Genomic DNA, 24,748 nt, shown 5'->3' on the forward strand with positions numbered 1-24,748 from the left:
TCTCATATTGCAACCAAGCATTTTGTAGCTCTCCAAGAGTTTCTGGACAATTTCTGTGTAATTATTTGCTCGTGAGTTTCCTAGAAAGTGCTTGACAATGGCTTTGAATGATACCCAAGCATTCTTTTCGACCTCTGACATTGTCGTGATGAAAAGTTCATCTTTGATGAGCTGCCAAAACTGTGGACCATCAAACACACCGGCCTTTATTTTGTCAACTGAAAGGCTAGGAAATGCCAAAATGAGGTACTTGAAACTTGGTACTTGTCTCCTTCAGTTGGCAAAGCTTCATCATCAGATGCAGTTTCATGTGCAGAGGTGGGAATATAATATTCTTTATATTAACAAGTGGCTCATGTGGAATGTTTGGATCACCTGGTTTTATGGCAGATCTTGGAGGTATATTCCTTTCCACCCAATGCGTCTCACGAGCTGTGCTGTCCCACATGCACAGATAACAGGGATACTTGGTGTGTCCACGTTGCTGACCAGGAAGGAAGCATAACATTCTAAGGTCAACACAGATGACCCAATTCTGTTAGTAATATTGCAAGAACTCAATGACTCTCTTTATGCCTGCATATTCTTCACAAAAAGAAACTGAATGGCCAATTGGGACTGACCCAAATATATTGGTATTGTAAAGGAGGACACACTTTAAGCTCCCCTTTGAGCTATCGATGAATAGTCGCCATTCACTTGAGTTAGAGATTGGAATTCTCAATTCCTCCATTAAACCAGGTATGTTATGGGAATACACAAAGACACTGTCCGTTCTAAAGTACTGCAGAAATGGAATTTCTTTGTTCCTTTTTCAAGTATGTTTTTATTCATCACGCAGTCTTGATGCTAGGAGTTCTGAAGCCTTCTTCGATATTCCCAAATCACGTGCCAAATCACTCAACTCATGCTGATCAAATCCCTTACGAACAGAGTCCTCTTCAATTTCAAATTCCTCATGATCTTTGTCACCTAGTTCATAACCATAAACATGTTCTTCAAAAGAGGGTAGTGTAACGAAAACCGGCACAGGGATTTCATCTGAATGAGCCACTGGGTGTATAGCCGATGGTAGACTAGGATACTCTGTTACATTTATTTTTCTTGTTATATCCTGAAGTTTTTACTATACAAAAGTAACAGTCATTGAAATGATCTCCTGGCTCTCGCCAAACCATAGGTATACCAAATGGCATCTTATCACGTGTTCCCTTTGTCCACATCCGTAAACCCTCGACACACTGTTTGCACACCTTATGAGGGGCCCAAGACTTATCTTGATCACCAAGTTTACCTTGAAATATGCCAAATAGGCTTGCTCTACAAATGTGCTGATGTTCAACCTTTGACTGAGAATGGTGAAACTGCCACAGATATAACAAAATTAATCAGGGATGTTTAGACACTTACGATGAGAAACACTAGTGCCAGACATGATCTGAAAGAAAGGAAATACATGTGTAAGTAGAAAAATAAATTTTGCTTTTTCATTACGTAGAGCAGCACACAACCTCTGACCACACTGTCTTGCGTGTAAATGAATAGCCTATACAAATCCACGCTACAGTAATCACATTATTGGCGGTAGAGAAAAAAAACCTGACGTGATAGAAGAAAACTAACTGCACTTTCAGAATCAGCATACCTAGTGTAAAAAAGCTTACAAATTGAAGTCAACAAAAATTTGTTTAAAATTTTTCCCCAGCTTTATTTCACAGCTTTAGGTCAGCAAGGACATTCAGCCCGGGGCATGTTCTGACCTTAGGTAGACACATCAGCATAGAAAAATTAATACAAAATCACTAGATTTCTAATTCGGCATTAGAAAATAAACTGAAAACTAAGAAGTACCGTTTATAAAAAGACCGATATTTTGCTAGAAATGTGATTACATGATAAGCAATCATGAATATTGGAAGATGTTATAGTGAATTTCCTGTTCATCGCTGTTAAAAAAAAAAAAAAAATGCATAGATCAAGGCTGCCAATGCTGAAGTGTTAGGCGGAGGACAGCTGTCTATTTCTGTCATCTTCAGACAGGACAGCCACACCTGAAGTAAGATTGATCCAATCTGTACACAGAGAAGACTCGCAATTTGGCAGTTCATGTGACTACAAATTCATGTAAGTAAATAGACCTTTGGATTTGTTTTTTAGGTTTAAATTGTAACTCATGGTAAATCATGTGTTGTGCAAAATGAGTATTTTCCCCTACACATACAATGAACCCTAAGGACCTGAGACAGGCTTCAGATGGACTACTCACGTCCTCTGGTTTTTGGATCAATAGAATTCTAATTGTCCAGCATATATTTATGCAAGTCCTAATAAAAGGGGAAGACTTGTGAGCTTCCAACACACATCGACTGTTATTTTTTTTTTTTTTTTTGGCGTGTGTGGCAAATAAAAATTAGCACTGCCCTTGCACTTGATTGGATTATTAGGGTCAGCAGTATACTCAAAGAAAAAATATACAGTGCCAGTTGTAAAAAAAAAACATTTGGCAAAAAGTTAAATGGCTTTATTCAAGTGAAACTAAGCACCTGTGTCTTCCTGTGACTTCTGTGTGCCCTCCTTAAGCCCCATGTCACCTGTGCCTCCGGTCTCTTCCTGTGTCTCCTGCTATCCCTTATGTTCCTGTGCTGCCTGTGTCCCCTTGTCACCCTCAAATGTCCTGTGACCCTGTGTCTCTTTGTTGCCTTCTTGTACTTGACCCCTGGCTTTCTTTGTGACCTTGCCTATTTTCTGATTGCCTCGACCCGGCCATCAAAAACCACAACCTGCTTTCAGTCTGCAGTGCAAAATCCTCATCACTAGAGGCTGAGAAGACCAGGCTGATACCTAAGACTCTACGACTGAGCAATGCATAGGACCCCTAGTGGTTTTGTCTCTCCAAGTGTCAAATTCAGGTTGACAAAAAAAAAAAAATCTTGGTTTGTACTTGAGTATATACAGTAAGCAGCTTGATGAGTATATCTGCCCTCCAAGCAGCATTTTTACTTAATCTGGCCAAATGATAAAGGAAAGGAAAACATGCGACATAAAAAATTTTCAGTCATTTACATCACCATCTGATGTTCCCTTTTATGGTTGCTGGATATATGTAAATAACTTCTTGTAATAGTTTTTTAACATATTCGTTTTTTTTTCCTTTATTTTGTGCAGTGTACAATGATTACCACATCTAGTTCGAGAATTCACATTAACACACTTACCGGACCCTCATCCCCGGAGATCACAGCTTCAAAATTAACAATTGCCCTTCTACTCATCAACTTTCTCTTTGGACTGCTGTTGAACGTGCTACATTTCAGGATCCTGAAATTCAGAATAAAGAAGACCATAAACAATGTTTGGCTTTTTCACCTCATCATCACCAACCTGGTGTTCATTCTTCTGCTGCCTTACCTAGCGGTCCATGTCCTGATGTGTCCTTGTGTAACGTCTTTCATTTTATGATGTCGTTTCGCCTTTTTGTTTCAGTTTTTCTTATTACTGGTGTCAGTATTAATCGGTATTTACTGGTCTACTATTCTTGCTGGTACATAGGAAACGTACAATGTCACACTGTTTCTAGAGTTTGTTTTGGCTTGTGGTGTCTGGCCTTCCTGTGTAGTTCTCCGTACCTTCTATTTTGACTGAACACAGAGACAAGGTCACCTTCTGCTAAAACAACTGTACTCTTTTGGGTAAATGGGAAAATAAGGAAGTGCAAATCAAATGGGGAAGTGTTCTTCAGAATTCTGGTGAGCTTTCTGTTTCCTTCTGCCATCATTACAATTTGTCACTTCAAAATCCTCTGTAACCTAAAGAACAACCAAAGGAGAACTTCCATCAAACCCTACAAGGTCATCTTCCTGACTACAGCATCCTTCTTTATCTGTTGGGCCCTGTACCACATAGCTTACGTCATGAGTCTGGAACAAGGACGATTTGAGAATGGGATCCTTCTCAGACTGAAAATTGTCAGCGTTTGTTGCTACTGCTGCATGACTCCCATTTATTACTTGTTCATCATGAAAAATTTTTACAAAAGAGTTTAGAAGGTTCATGTGTTTATTATCTTTTTCAACTTCCTAGCAACTGATATCTTTTTTTGTTTTTTAGAATGTGTTGTATTCTAATGATATGAAAAAAATTGTATATTTTTAATACAGTATTTGAATAAAAAAAAATTGCTAAAAGATTGAAACCATCTGCCTGATATTGTATAGGACCACCTTGTTTCACCAAATCCACTCTTACATTAACCCCACAAGTCTCAGAGTGGTATAGAAAAAACAAGACTTACATTACAGTACAATTGAACACACCTGACCACATAAAATGACATTAAAAAAAAAAAAAACCTGACTCAAAAGACCAGCGCCATTTTCCATTTCTATATGACCAATTTCTGCATATATGTCCATTGTTGGTGCCATCTTTGGTGGGCAGGGGGTCACACTGACTGGTCTGTGGCTTTGCAGCCCATATGTAGCTCTTCTTTGGGATCATATTTGTAGGAACTGTTCCCCACACTCACGTTTACATTAAGGAGCGTTGGACACCTATGGCGCTGTCACTGGTTCACCAGTTGTCCTCCCTTTGACCACTTTTGCTTAATACTAACCCTAGCATACTGAAAATACCCCACAAGACCAGCCATTTTAGAGAGGCTCTGATCCAGTTGTCTAGCCATGACAGTTTGGCCATTGTATCTCAGATCCCTACACTTCCCTGCACATCACCTACAAGAACTGTCCATTCACTTGCCTAATAATATAACCCACCTGTAGACAAGTGCCATCAAAACCAGATCACACATGTTTCTTATTTCAATTGTAAATGGTTTTAGGGTTTTGGCTGATTGGTGTATACAATACTCATAAGTTATTTAATCTGTTAACAATTTGTTTATTTGCCCATTCAGTCTTGAATTTACCAGAGCCCCAACAGACTCGCAACCACTTCTGGTATGGCATGAGACAAGATTTTGCTACTTCTTGGGTTGATTAACAATCACCTCCCAACCCCAGGCCTTTGGACAGTGAATGAGAAGCAGCAGACTAATGAGCTCATCTCTATGTCACTCTTGTACTTTTTGCTCCCCTAGGATGACTACCTTGTGCTGCCCCCTCACTCCCAACTGCATTGACTAATGGTGCGGTTACCACTTCCTCCTTCCAGGGAGACGCTACATGTAACTACCTCAGCAAAAGCTTCATAGAGAATGAATGAGGGCGGCAGTGATCAGTTTCGTTCCAAGACAGCCACCTGCTGTCAAATATGCAGACAATGGTTATTTAAGATAATATCAGAACATAAACATTACATTTCTTTAATACCAAATATTACGAGGCAAGAGTTGAAAACTTTTTGAGGTTTTTATTATGAAGTAGTGGGTGTTGATGTTATTTTCACAGCTTTCAAAATTCTTTGTTCCCTGAACTGGATGTACTTGATCATATCAATGAAGCATTATCAGTCAAGCACATGGCTGAATAAAGTTCTGATTATGTTTTAAGATACTACAAGCTGCTGGAGTAGGTATGTTTACATCACATGATACTTAACGCAAATTGCTTTGGGTGCCAAAAACTGAAATGCTATAGCCAGATAAAATGTTTTCATCATTTAAAGTTAGGAAGAGTTAAAACCTGTTAGGTCGTTCTGCTCTGTGTGCCCCTATTCCTTTTGCCTGGTACTCCCTATTACTTCAAACAGGATCTATGCTCTTTTTGAAGCTACCTGTGCTCCTCCAGCAAGTAGCTATCCCTACTTCCTTCTGCCAGCTGGGATTTATAAGCAATGACCAACCCTACCTACTGATTGACATAACATTCACCCAGAAATCCCCAGCCTGTCATTTGTCTTTCGATATTTATCCAGGCTCATATCAATTTTTCACTGCCTGTCCCACTGTTCAGTTCCTGTTCTGCTGTGGGTAAATTACTTGTCCGATGGCAATTACTGATCTTACTTCACCTGACCCTCCAATTGTTTGCCACCTGGATGACCTCTGTCTTTGAGCTTTCTCTGCCCTTTGGGTTCCCCACGTGGCATATTGCTTTTCCGTCTCTGACCCCAGCTCTGACTTTGTTTCGCTAAACTTGGAGGATGTTATAGCCCTCATTGTGACTGTTGACCTGTCTACCCTTGTGGGCTGTCCAGTCATTCAGCAGTCCTTGTTCCCCCAGAGGCAATTCCTTGAGGACTTAAGTCCTGGGGCAACCATGTGCTGGGATGGCACAACTCTCCTCGTGAGGCTGAGCAAGGGCTTGCTATAAGTGGTCACCCAACCTTTTGGAGCTCGCGGACCACTAATCTCACAGACTCCAGACCACACATGTGCAGGGAGCTGTGTGTCACTCAAAGGGGAAGAAACTTCCCCTAGAGTGACGTCATAATGTTCAGAGACACAACCCGCCCACTTACCTGAGCCTGCCATGCATACGGCAGACATGGTACGCGGTTCTGGCCAATGCGCCCCCCAAGCAGGGTCTTTCTCCTGACCACGCTAGGGGGTGCAACGGCCAGATCTGCGGCCCACCTGTCAGACGGACCGGAGATTGGGGACCCCTGCTATAGGAGAAGACTAAGAAGATAGAATAGGGAATCGTTTCTAATACAAGATTGGCAAGAACGGGCCTCACAAGAAGCTTTGGTGATGCCTACATATGATGTTGACCTACTGTGATTAAATAGCAATTCAATGAATCAAAGAGGCTGGCCAGGGACAGTCAGATTGGGAAATAAGGCAGGAGCTATCTGGCTTACTGCACACCATTGAAAGCTCACAGTGTGCAGTGAGTTAGCAATTTTAGCAATGGCGAAAGGCCAAGCTTGTTCCCTGGAAACCAATTGTAGGGAACATTAGAACAGGTTCTGATTGACTATTATAGCCACAGAACAACACAATGCATGCAAGCACAGGGTGCCCTAATTATTATTATTATTTATATTATTATTATTATTATTATTATTATTATTATTAATAATGATAATAATAATAAACCATATTGCCTTAATAGACATTTCCTGACAGCAATGACCACATTCTTGTCTTAACTTTTGAATTGGGTACATACATTTTCAAATTAAGCTTATTTATTAACATAATTACCAAAAGATGGACACAAAATACATTATGAAAAAATGATCAAGAAGAGATGCATTTTCAGTTCAAAAGATAGTCGTTGAAATCCCCTTTGTGGTTTTCAAACAGTAAAAAGGTTCCAAACCTTGAAGTCGCTGTTTCGTTATGAGCTAAGAGGAACACATTAAGAAATGTTAATAAAAAGCAAAAAATAAAACAATAAATAAATCATTAAAAAGAACATTAAAGAAAAAACAGAGGCTATAACACAACTTACTAAATGTGAGTAAAAGCCTTGAAAGTTTTTAACCACATGGCCCCTAATGAAATCTTGAAAGTTAAATATTTTTTATTTAGCATCACATATTTATTATTTAACTGTCTGTCAACCCTAATCAGCCCTAATTACCCACTTCCTTCTCCTTCTCTTTTTGCTGATTACTCTTTTTAATGGCATATTATATATATACATATATTGTTTCCATTCCATTCCTTTTGTTTTCCATTCCTTTTCCGTATATTATAACAAGAATGTGTCCAAAATCCATTCAAAACTCAATATCTTTACTACGCTTTGCAGATAATTTTATTTTCATTTTAAATAGAATAAACCCTTCTTCAATGTATTATATATATCATTTAATATGTACAGTTTATTATGTGTTATTATGTATAATTTATAATAACAGATAAGGTGCCCACAATATTTTTGTGGTATTGTGTTGTAAAAACCACTTGTATCTGCTATTAGAAAACATAGAAACCAGAAGCACCAAATGAATGTAAATAGCTAGATAGTAAAAGGAGGTTTGCTTGCTGTTTTTTCCTGCAAACTGCTATTTATGTAGTATGACACACAGAAGTGTTGTTATCTGTGGTGAGATACTTTGACAGGTTACCAAAACGGCATCGGCTTGTATAGACGCTCGAAGGAACAAGGTATGTTTTTTCTTTATAATTTGTAATGAAAGTAGATTTGTTGGGGAACTGCATCACATGTAGTCCCCAGGTTACATATGGGATAGGGACTGTAGGTTTGTTCCTAAGTTGATTTTGTATGTAAGTTGGAACAGGTACATTATTTTAATAAATGCATTTAGGACAGAGGTTTGACTCAACATATTAGGCAGCATGGTGTCAGTTAATGTATAAAATCCTCACTGTAAGTTATTCACAAACAAAGCAAAAAAAAAAGACACTTTGTGGGCCTAGACATTCAATACCTTCTAGAACAAGCTGTGCATTGATATGCACAAAAGAGAAACAGCTGCAGGGTTTGTCTTGGTCATTAAGAAGTTACAGGAGGCTACAGAAAGAGCTCACCCCTCCAAGATCACCCACAACTTCAGCTGTGTTTAGCAAAAGATTTCTTCTGCAAGTCATGCAAACTGCCCCCCTTCCCCCATCAAACCTCCGTCTTGCACAGGAAGCCCCATTCGTTCGTATCTAGAAGTTTTCTGTATGTCAGATGTCCCCAACTCTGGGACTACCTGTACTGTGTGAGAAGATTAAGGTATGAGCGGACATTCCCCAATTACAGAGTTGCATTGAAAGTTGATCTAAATCCACAAAACAAAAAGTCACCAGGAGGTAGAGCCAGTGCAATGTCTCTCTTGTCAAGAAAATAAATCCCTGGCTCCTGGTGGCTTTTTGTACTAGCCGTTTAGTACGGCTTTCATGTATGGCACATGTACCATGTATTGTAGCGCTCAGCTCATCAAGCCCCCACAGACAGTGTAACTCCTTACATCATCAGTAGCCACTCAATGGACAAAGCAAATAATTGTCCTCTCAGAAGTCCACCATGGATCCAACGGTGAAGATGGCTACTTCTAAGGATGCAGGAGGTCTTGGCCTTGTCATTACTGCAGGGCGGTTGCACACTGGTAATATGTGCCATTACCGGCACGTATGTTGTGCATACTTGCTAATTATGATGGAAGCTCACCACCCACCAAAGAGTACAGTTCCTCTTTAAAATTGAATCACACTGAGTTGCTGCAGATGCCGGCTTACATTTGAGGTTTCCACAAAGATATGTAGCTTTTGAGAGGTTCCTCTTTTAAGGAATGCCCATATAGAATTAATATGGAGGCTGCCTTTGCTGACTTCTATCTTTAAAGATTCTAGGTACCTGGCTGAGCTTCTGAATATTTAATATTTAGGTGTATGTGCCTCCAGTTCCTAGCTATGCCAGTATTGGTACTTTTGTACAGAAGAGTGGGGAATATTAACCTTTGGTGGAATATTATTGAAAGATTTCCCTTCACCTCCTATCCTTAAGACACAAGAAGTTAGAATAATTATCATCCTTAAGAGATATCTCACCATGACCAATGTTCCCAATGGAAAAATCCTGTTCTTGTGATACTTTTTGGATTTTCCATCTTTTTCTGTGCTTCTATCATTACAAGCATAAACACGGAAGGTTAATGTCCCCATTTGGGACAGATGGTGGAATGGAGGCTTGAGAGAGGTTTCATCCTATGTAACACTATATACTGTGACCTCAAGACCTCAAGATTCTCAACAGTTCCAGTAATTTAGCAGAACTAACCATGTAGAGGAATTCCCTGAACACAGTCCTTCTGGTCAAAAACACAACATTTCCTAGATCAGCCTTTCTCAACCTTTTTAACACATGAGAACCCTTAAAATAACTTTAGGGAACCCCTCCTATAATTGCTATAACTACAGCTCACAGTACATTTGTGTGGTGGTCAGTGAAAAGAATGCCTCTTACATTATTGGCCATACTGAAGAATATCACCAATGCAGATAGCCAAAACCATCATTGGTATCCTGAAAGGCACAAACTGCTCATTGCTCAAGGACCCCCTAGCAGCCTCTGGAGGAGCTCAGAATAGTAAACACTGGTGTAGATAGTTTATTCCTAAATATTTAACATTTTGTGAGTTCAACATACTTGTAGCTGAGTCACAAAGTTAAAAAAAGAAATTTGACAATCTTTTACTAAACTTTACCTTCTACCTCCCTCTAGCTAATTTGCTCATTGGAAAGAAGAAACCCAGCATTTGTACACAGCTTAACACTGACTTGAATACATCTTTAGGTTACATGTTGGGTCTTTAGTGCTCCTTCTTCTGGACATCATGGTTGGAAGGTTTTTTTTTGGGTGTACACTCCTTATTGGGTTAATCAAAGGGAACCTCATAGGGTCCCAAAGACTCCAATGACTGTATGATGGTATCAAAATAACGATTGGAAGTGTGTCTGGACCACTGGTGGATTACTAGTTAAAATTGGGGAATGGTGGATGGAATTGCACCGGGAGGGAGCATTGATACTAGACTTTTACCCTTTTAGCTTTCCAAATCATCTCTAACACATTATTTTTATGCAGATTACATCATGACAGACCTGCATGTGAACGTATCTTATGAAATATCTTACCCAGAAGTCACGACCCAAAAATTATTATCAGCTTTCATCTTGATTGTTACTTCCATCTTTGGACTTATTATGAATTTTCTTTACATCTGGGTCCTCAGGTTCAGAATGGAGCAGAGCATCAATACAACTTGGTTCTTCCACCTTATCATCACCAATCTTATTTTTACCTTGACCATGCCTATTATAGCAGTTTATGTCCTAAGAAATCCTCAGTGGACCTTTGGATCCTTCATGTGTAAGATAAACAATACATTGATAGAAATGTGCACCCACACGGCCGTCTTCTTCCTTATGGCCATAAGCATTGAACGTTTTATCTTAGTGTTTCACCCAATCTGGCACCGAAAAAATGTAACGCCACACCGTGTTTATATAGTTTGCTTGTCACTGTGGGGTTTGTCCATCTTATGCAGCTCTCCATATCTTGTGCTTTGTAACATCCAACAAGACAAAAACTTCACTGTATGCTGTGCAGAGTTCACTATCTATTGGGATGAAGGAAAACTTCGGAAGCTTGAACGATCCACTGAGTGGGCCCTGTATTTCTTCCACCTCTTTATGAGTTTTCTCCTTCCATTTTCGGTTATGGTTTTTTGCTATCTCAGGATTGCCTTCAATCTAAAATTTAAGCAAATGGCCAAGTCCAACAAGCCATATACCTTAATAGGCCTTGTCATAGCTTCCTTCTTCATCTGCTGGCTGCACTACCATTTACGGAATGGAATGATAGTGGCAAAAGAAAGATTTCATGAGGACGTTCTACAGATATTGATCATGCTTACAACATGCTTTACTTGTGTTAACTGCTGTTTCACACCACTACTTTACCTTTTCATTGTTGAGACCTTTAGCAAGGAATTCAAGAAAACTGTACAGTGTCGTATTTGTTGCACTGCCCCTGATTCCTCTTCCATTTATGCTTTTCAAATGGAACAGGGACCCGTAACTACAAGTAATTAAAATCTGGACTAATCTTGCCTGCTTTGCAAGTTGGTTGTTTATAGAGCTGGATAGATGAAATTTAGTTTTCTATGAAGCCCAAAATGGAACTAAACTCGTGATACTCTGTTGCAGCGTGCTGGCATCTTCTTCTGGTCAGTGCCGATCCTCATTCTTTGGTCATCTTGATTGGTGTGCCGGGAAAATGTAACTCCTGTGCAGACACTCATGAATTTATTCATTTCTGGCAACCAACACACGTGCAGCTCAGCAAATTCTGACAGCTTGTCAGAGATCAGCCATTATTTCAGCACATCACCTGTCCCTTTCTGCATTACCCACCTGTCTGAATCGCTGGTTCCACTTTAAAAGGTCTTTAAGACTTTAAGAAGGTCCCCTTATTACATGAAATATATAATTATCTTATTAATGACTTCTGCACTTATGTCTTGGTCCTTCCCAAAATATTATTGGAACACTGAGGACCCAACATCTCATGGAAGTTCACTTTATTCTTTGATTATTATTCTTTATTCTTTGATTATTTATTTTTATAAGTTTATTAAGTTTTTTCATTCCTAATTCATTGGATTGATTGATTCTCACCATATTCTTTAGTATATGGGTGAGTTTTTGTAGTGGGGCAATGTTGCTACTTTGTTAGCCAAGGTTGTGATTATTATTTGGTTTCCATGCATGCTCTTTTTGTTGGGTGTTAATTAAAGTTTTGGTGGATTACTTACTCTTTGATCATAACAATAATAAAATAATAATTTGTTGATGTGTTTGGCGTAAATAATGTCCTATATATATTGTCAGTGTACCCACGAGATAATCAAAGGACTTCAAGAAGGTCATAGCAATTCAATTCAGATTTGATGTTGTCCTTGGCACCAATAATGAAATGCTATAACCTTCTTCCAGTCTTTGAGTACTAGGCCACTACATTGAAATTTTACTTTCAACACAACACTGTGACCCTGAGCATACATCCAAATCCACAAAATAATGGTTTCATCAGAATAAAATAAAGTTTTGGAATGGCCTAGCCAGACCTCAGACCTAAATCCAATAGAATCTTCAGGTCACCCCAATCTGAGGGGTGACCTGAAGGGGCTGTTCACAAGAGATTCCCTCACAATCTGACAGATTTGGAGTGCTTTTTGAATAGCAGAAAGGGTAAACATTGTCAAAAGTCAATATGTGCCATACTGACTCCATACCAAGGAGGCTTAATGCAGTAAATCAGACTCAGCAGGAGAGATCCAGGTTTGTTGGTTATCTTGATCTTTCCTCAAGATAGATGCATAGGCATAGAGTTGTATATGAAGTCTTGCGAGACCTTCAGTAAGGGCTTGAATCAAATCCTTAGAAGCACAATGATGTACACTGTCCATAGTGCTGATCCCATGTTCTTAGTGTCCGTAATTTCCATCATGTCTATCCCAGCCTTGAGTACTTCTACTTTATTAAAGATCAAGTAAGTCAAACAAGATTATCTTTGTGTCCCACACCACTGGAAACCTTATCATATAAGTTACAGAATGCATTTTCATTGAAAATGGAATGGAAATATTCTAGTTATTGCAAGTCAAGTTTTTCTGAATTTCTTTTATTAAAAGTTATTTGACAATGGAAGACTTGAAAATCATGGCAAAGATGTCCTATGTAGGCAGCGGCACAGAAAATTTTATTAAAATATTTCACGCAAAGGCTAGAAAGAAAAGGACCAAGTGTCTTTGCAATTGAAGTGTCCAACGTTGGCCAAATTTATAATAACTGTAAGGAACTTACCTGTCCTGCGAGCCCGCAGGGTCCCTGGGGATCCCAGCCGCAGAGGGAGACGCCGCTGCAGCAGGCAGCATGGCCGAGGCTGCTGCACTGCTCGCAGCGTGTCTCTCTCTGCAGGCGGAGGGATCCGTCCTGGCCAAACTACTGTTCAGCCAGACGGCATCCCTTGCATCTCTATGGACATGTTACAGAAAGTCCTGTTCTCAGCACTCCTTTGGATGTGCAAAGTAGTGCACGTCCCAGGGATGCTGTGGGAAGAGGTGCGCGTGCTACCACGCGTGCCTCTTGTACCCCCCGAGGGCGTGGCTCTCGGCTGCCTCGCCGCGGGGCGGTACATAGTTAGTTTGAATTCCCTGCGGCCAATCCCGCAGGGGATTCAGTTACTCTCCAATCAAATGGCGCCAGGTGGTGCGAGGTCATTGGTCACTCTGGCCATTTAAGGAGAACCTGTCCTGACCACCATTGCCTGCTAAAAGCCTCTGTGTACACAGTTTGCTTGGGTGCGTTCTTTGTGTTAGTTAACATTTCTCTAATTGTCATTATAATAGCGACCTGGTCTGATACCTGACTCTTGTCTGAACTCTGCCTGTCCTGACCTCGGATTGTTTGTGACCTCTCTTGCCTGCTGCCTGCCCTAACCTCGGATTGTTCCTGACCTGCCTTTGTCTTACCCTCCTGTACTACACTTCGGACTTGATTTCTGTGAAATACCCTGTCTTGTTTTATGACTACAATAAAACTCGATAAAAGGACATTTGGAGTTGGCTGTGGTTTGTGTGCCCAGGCGCATTACAATAACATTAAAAAGTAGCAAACATTAACTTGACAACTTCGCAAAGTTTTCAAACAAATTTACTCTCTTTTTATGGGGAAGTAAGTGAACAGGTAGACAGTGGAGTAGCAGTTGATATAGTGTACTTGGACTTTGCTAAAGCATTTGTCACTGTACCCCACAGACGGGTTAATATGCAAGGTAGGGTCAATAGGTCAATCTGTAAATGGGTAGAGAACTGGCTTAAAGACTGCATCCAGGTCTTAATGATTCATACTCTGAATGGTCTAAGGTTATTAGTGGTATACCCCAGTGTTCAGTGTTGGGACCTTTACTGTTTAACATCTTTATAAATGATATAGAGTTTGGGATTAAAAGTACCATTTCTGTGTTTGCAGATGACACCAAACTATGTAATGGAATTANCTCCATACANGATGTCTATAATCTACAAGCAGACCTGGATGTACTGTTTGATTGGGCAGCCAAGTGGCAAATGACATTTAATATAGATAAATGTAAAATTATGCACGTGGGGGCATCATGCATGCTTCATACTGCCTAGGGGGAATACATTTGAGAGAATCAGAAGGAGGATCTAGGGGTTCTGGTAGATCATAGACCTAATACCAGCATGCAATGCCAAGCTGCAATATCTAAGGCTAGCAAAAGTACTTTCTTGTAATAAAATAGGAATATACTGCCAATGATTGTCAATGTGAAATCACAGCAGATGGGTTGGCAATTGTTACAGAACATTTACTGAACATGCATCAATCCAAACCTGAGCAAGTTTGCCCATCACTAAGCTTTACCTAAGCCTGTGCACATAACAGAGCTGTGAAAGGGACCCAGCGGGTCTCTCTATTACAAGTTTATTGCAGACAAGAGGGCAGATTCAAGACCAGTCACCCTACACGAGGAGAGAGAGAGCAACATTAACCTTTGTTGCAGGAACTACTTTTAAATTAAATTATCCTCCAGCACAGATATCTTCTAACTGCTGATGGTTTGGGTTTTAGCTACTCCGATATAATAAGGATTTAGCCTTTTAGAGACAAGCCCTCATATTTTATGTATTTACACTAAAAGTTTGCATGCATGACAAAGTTTAGGCAGAGCACAATTTCACACCCTTCCCAGCAACTCTGTTTCTCACGGTATATATTTTTATCTTTAGCACAAAGAACTCTATGTACAATGTACTATTTAAAGGTCTGCGTTTAAGGACATACGAGCAAATGTTCTCTATCTTTTGTTTATTTGATAACCACAGTAGCAAATACAATATATATATATTGGGTACATGAAAATATAATGGTTTAGGGTCATTTTTTTAAAGTGTAATTATATTTCCTTTGAGGACAGCACTGTAGTCAGTCACAGCTATGTGCAAAAATGGTTCCCAATGCTGTGACTTAGCACAGACCTGTAATGGAAACAAGGTCATTCATATTCAAATGTATCTATGTATATCAAATATATATATATATTTACATACAAATACAGATTATAACTTTAATATGGGCAGAGAATTAAAATTGTTCACCCAGCTGATAAAGGATCCGGGGTGATATTCACTTTGACCAGTGGACACTTAACAATCAGTGGTCTTTTTCTCCCCAGCATTGGACGTGGGTTGACAAGCCTTCCAGTACCCACAACCCATCGTGATGCTGTGACCAATGGTTCTGTGCATGATGACACTGGCGGGAGGGTCAAAGTAAGATTGGCCCTAGACTGGCAAGAAAATGGGCTTTGGAGGGCCGGTCATCACAAACTAAACCAATGGGGAAAAAAGATCCTAGGACATTAAGGTACACATTAACCTATGCAAACTGTAGACTACATGAGCGCTGTATTCTATATCAATGAGTGCGTAAGGAGAGGACATGCAAGGTCAACATTAATTGTTATGTTTTACCGCCTCGTTTTAAATTCAAGAATTTAATCAAACTGAAATGAAGTATCTCTATGCCATGCTATCTGAGCGAATCGTAGTGCTCTAGGATACAACACTAGATTTTTTTGTATATTTGCCTGCAGTTATTAATAATATTAGTTTTAACAGGATTTATATAGCGCCAACATATTACGCAGCACTGTACATTAAAAAGGGGTTGCAAATGACAGACGGATACAGACAGTGACACGGGAGGAGAGGACCCTGCCCCAAAGAGCTCACACTCTAGTAGGTGGGGGAATTAACTCACAATAGGAGGGGAGATTTGAAGTAGTGATGGATTCATAAGACAGAAGAAGATGGGTAGGCAAGTCTGAAAAAAAGGGTTTTAAGCGCTCTATAAATGAGCAGAAAGTAGGAACAAGCCAGATAGGATGAGGAAGATCATTCCAGAGAGTCGGGGCAGCTCTAGAGAAGTCTTGTAGCCGAGGGTCTGATGAGGTTATGAGTGAGAAAGTCAGTTGTAGGTCATGGTGGAGTGAAGAGCGTGGCTGGGGGAGTACAGTTCAGATTTAATCCTTTAAGAATAAATAAATAAATGCAGCATTCTATTCATTAATACATTTACATTTATATTTTACTATTTGAAGCAGTGTTATCTGAAGTTGATTTGGTAACTGTAGAACCCTGGTTCAGCTCCAGTACTCACAATGCTGGTCTCCAGTCTAAATCTGGACTCCTTTTCTTTAGTTAGGGCTCACATCAGGGAAGGACAAGGGGTGCGTCTGTATGAGCCATGATCAAAAGAGCTTGACTTTTGCAATGCAGAGACTTTTAGAGATGGGAAGGGGGGTCTAGGAAGCTTAACTAGCATGGGGCTCAGAGGTTTCTGATGGGGGTCCTGGTCTAGCCATCACTAAAGGCTAGTTATTCCATCCCAGGTTGCCCCCAGCACATTTGTGTGCAAAACATGGCATTTGGGGAAAGACTGACAAAGGACCAGGAGCCCAGAGATAACGTAGTACATATGAGTCTAGCAGAGGCAAGTGCAGAATATAAAGCCAGGGATGCATTATAGGGAATGGCTATTGGTCCTGCAACCACAAGAACAGAGCAGCTTATGGGAGAGGATGCCGGGAGCCAGTTGCATGGAAGAGGAGCCTGCAGAAAGAAAAAACAAGTAAACTTGTTCTTTATACAATCACCTCTCTTCCTGAACTAATAAAGGATTTAGCCCTGGCAGTGTCACCCATGCAAGGGATTTTTTTTTTAATTTCTGGAGTCTGGCTTTAAGATTTTTACGCTTCGTCTGAAGTGAACACTCAGTATGAAACTTCTAATTTGGTAACGATGCCTAATGACATCACACTTCCTTCACTATTTGGGAACACACAAAGGACAACGGCTTGAGTCACCATTGTCTTACCAGAAAGAGAGAACTTCATGAAAGTATGTTTATTTCCTCTTAATTTCATTTTTATACATTAAGTTATTCAGTTATTGATTCCTCTATTATTATATAGAGGAAGTACCAACAAGTGGCTATATGCAAACAAACACACGGCTATTTTTAAGCACAAAATTGGCCATCTGTGCATTTTTTACTGATGGAAATGACTCAAATTTGAAAGAAATAACTTGAAATGTTACACATCTAAGTTTCCCTTCATTGCTTCCTTTTGGTCTATTACATTCATCAGTGAAAGTTTTTTTATATTAATTGAAATCCAGGTTGAACATTTCTTTGTAATCTTCAGTGTTGCTCTCTCTGCCTATGATACAATCTGTGAACTACAGCACAACTACTTCTTATTGTAACATCCAATTGATGAGGCCATTGCTTTGTTCCCTCTGCAAATTCATGCATTTTACCAGCCTCCCAGGGAAGGTTATACTCGAATATCCCCGCCATAGTCCACCAAATATAGGGGTAAGCCAAATAACTCTCCAGTATGTTTTTAGAAGGAAACCCACACAATCATGGGAAGAACATTCAAATTCCATGGATATAGTGTTCTGATTTATACATGACCCTGGTCAAAATACAGCTAAGGAAGAGTTCTAGCCACTGAGCCACTATGCCAGTAAGCCACCATGGTACTTAGCCACCATGCCTTCTACCTGACAGGTATACATTAATGAAAATTATTTTTTATAATTTACACATTTATAAAATGATGCATTAATGTGTGTTGGAGCAGAGAAATTTAGTATTAGTGTTACCAATTATAAAGTAGGAAAAGGGAAAAATTTTAGGGAAAGCAGACAGATATGCTCACCTGTCTGACCCATCGTGTCATTGACCTTCAAGAGCCATGGTGCCCAGGGAACTTGGAGAGAGCATGCAAGTTCAATGGAGACATCTTCCTGACTGAGAGTTGAATCCTTAGTCCTGCAAGGACATAGTGTTAGCCACTGGGCCACCGTGACAGGCACTATTAAATAAAAAAAAATATCTTGCAAAGAAGAGATGTATTGTACATGTACATGTCCAACTGGTCACACTACTGACCTTCAAAAAGTGCAGTGCCCATAAAACATAAAGAGAACACACAGACTTCATTTAGATAGTCCCGACTGAGATGTAATTTAGAGCCCCTAAAAATCTCAAACCAGCCAAATGCACCCCCGTCAGGCATTATAAAGTAGAAAAAAAAAGTTTTCTTGCAAAAAAATAGATATATTATACATACCTGTCCGAATGGTTGCACCACTGATCTTCAAGTGCTACAGCGTCCAGCAGACATGGAGAGAGAACACAGACTGTATGGAGATAGTGTTCTGATGGAGATTTCATTCAGAACCCCTAAGTACTGCAAGGCAAAAGTTCTAACCACTGAGCCACTAATCAAATGAAGTAATAAAAAAAGTTTTCTAAAAAAAAGAGACATACATACCTGTCCAAATGGTCCTGCCACTAATGTTCAAGAGCTGTGGTGCCCAGTGATCATAGAGGAAACAAACAGAATTAATGGACTACCAACCAACTAAGCCACCATGCCTTCCATTGGGCATGAAGTGGAATAGTAGGTTTTCCTGCTATGAAGAGATACATGCACCTGTCTGACTGCCCACACTACTGACCTTCAGGAGCTACCGTGCCCAGTAAACATAGAGAGAACACACAGACTCCATGTTTATAGTGTCCTGATGGAGCTTTACCTTGGGAACTTTAAGTACTGCAAGACGAGTGCTGACCACTGAATAACCTATCAACTGAGCCACTATGCCTCCAATTGGGCACTAAAAGGTAGAGAAAAGAAGAGATTTAAATACCTGTCAATCTTCAAGAGTTACAGTGCCCAATTAGCATAGAGGGAACACCAAATGAGCCACATTGTCTCCCATTGGGCGCTATGAAGTAATAAAAAAGTATTCTTGAGATTTACATACCTGTCCTGCCACTGATCAAGAGATACACTGCCCAGTGAACATGAAGAGAACAGACAGACCCCATAGAGAGGCCACTAACCAGCGGAACTACAATGTCTTCCAGCTACAGTGCCCAGAGAATAACTCAGCACACTTCTAGATTCTCTTTATTCTTCTTCATTATTATAACTATCAACCTACACCTTCTAAATAAGAAGATTCTATTGAAAGGCATATTAGGAAGTGACAGTCTCAAACATAGATAACACTTCCCCTGCCCAGCCCTCTCTTCAAAATTTGATGTAAAACCCTCCACTGCATAGCATATCCACAGTTTCCTTCTGCATGTAGAAGATCTGACTTAGATACCAGCATCTTGCCAGGAAATACGAAGGCCCAGAAGGCTACTGGTAGGTTAATTTTGTAAATATTGTGCTTGTTTTATTTTTCATGCTATTCTTTGCATTTTGTAATCTGATGTACACAATGCTGTACAATAGGCTGATAGGAAACAGTAGTATTAAAATGGGTGTACATCTTATCTTCAGGTAGGTACCCCTTACCACTGCAAATAACCCATATAGGGGTAGATAGTTTAGGAGAAAAACTTACCTTATCCTTTGCTCCCACACCATCTGCCAGTCTTCTCCTCTTTACTAGACCAGTCCCAGTCTTATTGAAACCTCAATGTGCTGCCAATAGATCTATTACCCCTTTATTGTCTTGGGATGGCACAGAAACCCCACCCACAATCTGGAGCTATGGGAAGTGCAGGAGAATGCTGCTGGCTGCAGGGTGAGATACGTTTGTACTTCACTCTTAGTAACCCTAGACAAAATTGCAAATTTGCAGTGCAAAAGTGCAGTGGGGAGGGGTACCTGCTTCAGGGGTAAATCTTTTGCCTAGAGTTTAACTTTGCATTGCAATGTAAAGTTACTACAGACTTTTCTTTTTACCTTGTGTTACATCTCAGTTCTTCTAAACTTCTGCAGCCTCTGTGTAGCCACTTTATGTTTGTAGGAACACCATAGGTTGCGTTTGCTTTTTGTGACAACAGTGGACCAAGCTGAATTTTTATCTGCATATATTTTGCCTTTCATGTCCCCCCCCCCCCCATTAACAACAGGCAAATTAAACTATCGAATAAAACATTTCTGATTTCATTATCTATCGTATTTTTTACCCAGTGCCATGATCACTGGGTCTTTGGTCGGATTATGGCCATTGGAGGGGTTGAAATGGTGCTGCGCATGGCTTATGAAGAACAGGTGGGCATATCAATGCCCACATTTGAGGCTGAGCCTTCCCGATTAAAAGAACTGTGATTTCATTTCATGAATGACCTGAAAAACCCGGAAGCTGGAAAAGATATGGCCAAGGCTGAAAATCATAACCTGCTTGTGATTTCAGCTTTCTCTTGATCTACTTTGTGGCTTTCAAATTTGCTTTTCACTAAAACCAATCTCCGGGCAGATATAGGAACAGGATATACAGCGAAACTCCAATAATTGCGAGCAATGGTTAAAGCTGCCCCAAGGTTCCTATTGTTTTTTGAGGTTTTATTATTTAAAAAGTACCTATGTTTCCTGTCCTTATGATATGACAAAGGTAAACTTCCATTTAGATCTGCATATTCTAAGTGCAGTTCAGCTAAACAGACTAAAAAGTAAACTAAAGCATATTTCACCAACAGTACTGGACAGTGATAGCAAAAGCAGCACAATGGTGAACTCATCTTTTTGACTTTGTCATCATTTCTTGATGCCAACATGTGAACTGGATGGCTTAATGTACTGCTTCTTCTTCTCACTTTCTAAAACTGTATCTGTAACAAATGTACCTTTTGTAAGAGATACTTATATTACAATGTCAGGAGGTTCTCCTTTGCCGGGCATCTTCTCAATGATTGCAGCGTGCGAGTGTGTGATCCCCGAGGGCGCTAGAGCTTAATAAACCTCTAGTGCCCCGGGGATCGCAAACAGGGGGATTCCCAGGGCTAAATGCAGCTCTGAGAATCCTCCTTTTAAATTTCCTCTTCCGATGGTCTCGAGAAATCGGTTAGCCGAAACTCGTGGAAATTTCCACGAGAATGCCAGAGGCAATGTCGCTCATCCCTAAAAGGGACTGCAGTAGACTGCTTTAGGTGCTAACAGTTGCACAATACATATAATGAAGTAATAATGCAAGTTGTTTCTATCTGCTTTAAGTTCAGCTTTAACTGTGTCCAATATTTCATCTCGTGGTAATTTTCTCATCTATCTAATGAATTTTATGTAAAGTAAATGTTGTCAGCAGTTGGATTTCCACTGGCTTAGTACAGATGATATCTTGGTTTCTTAGTCTCAGTACTTTTATCACTATCAACCCATATGCCTTTTAGGGAAGTTTAGAATTTGCTGTTCTCATTCCAACATTGCTTGCAAACTTGCAAATAAAAAATTGACTCTAACTGTAATGCCATCAAAATAAGCAGGTAGCTCAGGCTCATTAATCTGATATTGACCGAACATTGGTGGCGAATCTTCCAGGTCCACATGTTTCAATGGCAGGTATTGATTCTCCAGCAAAGAATATGTACTAAATGTCACATTCAGTGCTTTATAAATAATTTGTAGTTGGCTTAGTAGCACTTAAACCCTTGCAGTGGTATGCCCCAGGTTCAAGTCTCGGCCAGGGCACTATCTGCAAGCCGGTTGAATGTTCTCCTCTTCCAAAAAACATGCAGTTAGGTTAAACGGCTTACCCTGAAAATTGACCTTTGTTAATGACATATGACTATGGTAGGGAGCAATGTAAAGTATATAGTAAGAGAAAGCAATATATGCCCACAATACATGTACGTTTTTACCTTTTTTATCCCCTATAACACCAAGCCAACGTGAAAAAATTGGTGCGGATGTGTCAAAAGTACAATGGGCTCCTGAGACCTTTTGTGGGCAGAGTCCATATTATGTTTGTGGTCTTTGGTGCCAGATCTGGACAGTTTGTTCTTGATCAAACTGGTCACCACCACTTTATAAATAAAGAAATAAAATATTGGACTTGAGGTTCTGCCTAATACTGGTTGCTTATAATTTTCTTTCAGAACACAATGGAAAATAATACAATACATGAAACTTCACCCAACATGGAAATTCAAACCATCTACGAACCTTTCACAACTCCCAAGATGATATCATCAGTTCTTTTGCTTTTAACATTTGTCTTTGGATTGATTGTGAATTCATTGTATCTTTGGGTTCTTTGGTTTAGGATGAGAAGAACAATCAACACAACCTGGTTCCTTCACCTAATTTTGACCAACTTTTTTTTCACCATCATTATTCCATTTACTGCTGTGTATTTTATGACGAGGCCTCACTGGATCTTTGGCCTGTTCATGTGCAAGCTTTTTAACTCTTTAGTCTCTGTGTGTATGTATGGAGGAGTATTTGTCCTCACAACAGTTAGCATTGACCGATATTGCTTGGTATTTCATCCTCATTGGTACAGAAAACACATGAACCCCCGCAAAGCATCTCTTATCTGTGCAGCATTGTGGACAATGGCTCTTTTATTCAGTGCTCCTTACCTAGCATTTCGAAATGTAAGATATACACATAACATCACCATTTGCTACAATGACTACACGCTTTTTGGTAATTTGGATGAACGACGGGTCAAATGGTCTATGTTTGGTTTCCGTTTGCTTGCGGGATTAATAATCCCGCTAAGTGTGATCACAATTTGTTATCTCAAAATTTTTATAAAGATAAAGAGTGAAAACCTGGCAAAGTCTACCAGACCATATAAGATAATATTTATCGCTATTCTGTCCTTCGTTATCTCTTGGATCCCGTATCATATATGGTATGGAATGAGCGTGGAGCCTGGAAAGTTCCAGGAGACAATACTCGAGTCCTTACAAATCTTGACAGTTCTATTTACATGCATCAACTACTGCTTTACACCAATACTTTACCTGTTCATCGTTGAAAGCTTCAGAAACATATTCAGGAAGTCTCTGCTGGCCCTCATTGAGTTGGTTCTCAATGAAACCAACAGCTCAGCAAATAGAAGTCTAGAAGACAGAAAAGAACAGGAAAGAACAAGCTTATCAGCTGTGAAGGAAATAAAAGAATTGGGCTCTTGAACACAAATCTGTCAGCTCCTTAGACATTCATTGGGTCACTTCCAAGGTATCTTATACCCTACTGAACGTCATTAAGGGTATCGGTATAACAGGAGCCTTGTGGGCCCAGCTAGCCCCTGGTTTCTTCTATATCTTAAACACTTCATTGGTAAGAACTGACTACCATAATGCCTATATCTACTCCTGTCTACCTGAAAGTTTGAAGTGCTCATCTGTACCTTGGCATGATTTAGATGCTCTTGTTGAGTATTGTGAATTTAGTACAGAATCCAGGTTACCCTCATAATTGTAACTGGTGTTCAAACCCGGGAACTCAATACACATAGTCACTGAGTAATATAGCTGATTATCAGTTGACTTAACTTGCCACCAACTACATAATTGGCATGCAGTCATTTTTATTAAGATACCAAGTAAGCCTCTAATATGTTTTGGGAAAGTCTTATTTCTCCTTTTCTGGAAGCCAACTCTCTTCTCAAGTCTTCTGCACTCATCTAACCAAAGTAGACCCTTGACCTCCACCCATACTATGCTGAACTACTGGCGCTCTATTGTATGTATACATAGTAATTATAATAGGGGTGCCCTGAAGACCTAAAAGTTTTTTCAAGGGGATCTCCCATGGTGAAAATGTTGAGAAACATTGTCCCATACAAATAAAGGCTAACTATCCAGGGGGGAGATACCAGAAGAGGTTTTATGGCCAAAGGTAAGCATTAAAATCATAATTTTTAGTTCAGTTTTAGGAACACTAATCTCATTTTTTGCTATTACCTAAACCTGGTGCCAGAAACAAACTTTGTGCAGTTGTTTAACTGATGTTATATATATATATATATATATATATATGACTTGCCAAAGGTCCAAAAACTAAAGGTCAATTGAAAAACTTTGAAAGTTATCCCTGTGTTGAAGCCTATAGTTTAAAGATATGATTTGTAATGTAGCTTTGTAAATAACCTAAAAAGTATTATGTTTTTGATATACTGTACATAATTTGGCTCTTCCTAATTTTTTGTGTGAATTTAAGAAACGTTTCAATTTTCAGTTTAGAAGATTATTTTCCATTTGTAAAATGTAAATTATTAGTATATATAAAATAGGATAAAAGCAACTATGAGATTCGTTGTTTAATTATGTGATTAGTTTGAACATCTTAAAAAGAACTCATCTTTGCTCCGCCAATGCAACAACTCATTCAAGGAAGCCAACATCTTCTCATCGTCTTCTTTTTGCAGTCTTCGAAAGTCCTAACTGGCTGGGATAACATAACCCTCCACATAAGCTTGGTAGTTAGTTCATCCGAAGACTCAGAAGATGCCAGACTGGTATGCTAACTTTATTACC

General features: G+C 39.6%; 1 protein-coding gene and 3 long non-coding RNA genes across 5 annotated transcripts; 2 read left to right on the forward strand and 2 right to left on the reverse strand.

Annotated features, from left to right (window-relative positions):
• Nucleotides 1-1,270: 1,270 nt before the first annotated feature.
• Nucleotides 1,271-3,545, reverse strand: LOC140341119 (uncharacterized). The gene is made up of 3 exons (XR_011922812.1): nucleotides 3,409-3,545; nucleotides 3,216-3,318; nucleotides 1,271-1,438 (listed from the first exon to the last, which is right to left on the reverse strand). It is a non-coding gene; the product is annotated as an uncharacterized lncRNA (long non-coding RNA).
• A 3,449-nt stretch (nucleotides 3,546-6,994) lies between these two features.
• On the reverse strand, nucleotides 6,995-19,988 carry LOC140340820 (uncharacterized). 2 transcript variants are annotated; one of them, XR_011922741.1, is made up of 3 exons: nucleotides 19,882-19,988; nucleotides 18,177-18,289; nucleotides 6,995-7,248 (listed from the first exon to the last, which is right to left on the reverse strand). It is a non-coding gene; the product is annotated as an uncharacterized lncRNA (long non-coding RNA). The 2 variants fall into 2 exon arrangements; XR_011922740.1 differs by lacking the exon at nucleotides 19,882-19,988 and adding an exon at nucleotides 19,291-19,414.
• On the forward strand, nucleotides 7,284-12,210 carry LOC140340707 (uncharacterized). Its single transcript, XR_011922710.1, has 2 exons — nucleotides 7,284-8,017; nucleotides 10,443-12,210. It is a non-coding gene; the product is annotated as an uncharacterized lncRNA (long non-coding RNA).
• LOC140340819 (probable G-protein coupled receptor 33) lies at nucleotides 19,580-24,406 on the forward strand. The gene is made up of 2 exons (XM_072426228.1): nucleotides 19,580-19,679; nucleotides 22,355-24,406. The coding sequence occupies exon 2, from the start codon at nucleotides 22,361-22,363 to the stop codon at nucleotides 23,399-23,401; it is 1,041 nt and encodes a 346-aa protein (XP_072282329.1). The 5' UTR covers nucleotides 19,580-19,679; nucleotides 22,355-22,360; the 3' UTR covers nucleotides 23,402-24,406.
• Nucleotides 24,407-24,748: the final 342 nt, after the last annotated feature.

The sequence above is a fragment of the Pyxicephalus adspersus genome, chromosome 11, assembly GCF_032062135.1.
Source record: "Pyxicephalus adspersus chromosome 11, UCB_Pads_2.0, whole genome shotgun sequence".
NCBI lineage: Eukaryota > Metazoa > Chordata > Amphibia > Anura > Pyxicephalidae > Pyxicephalus > Pyxicephalus adspersus.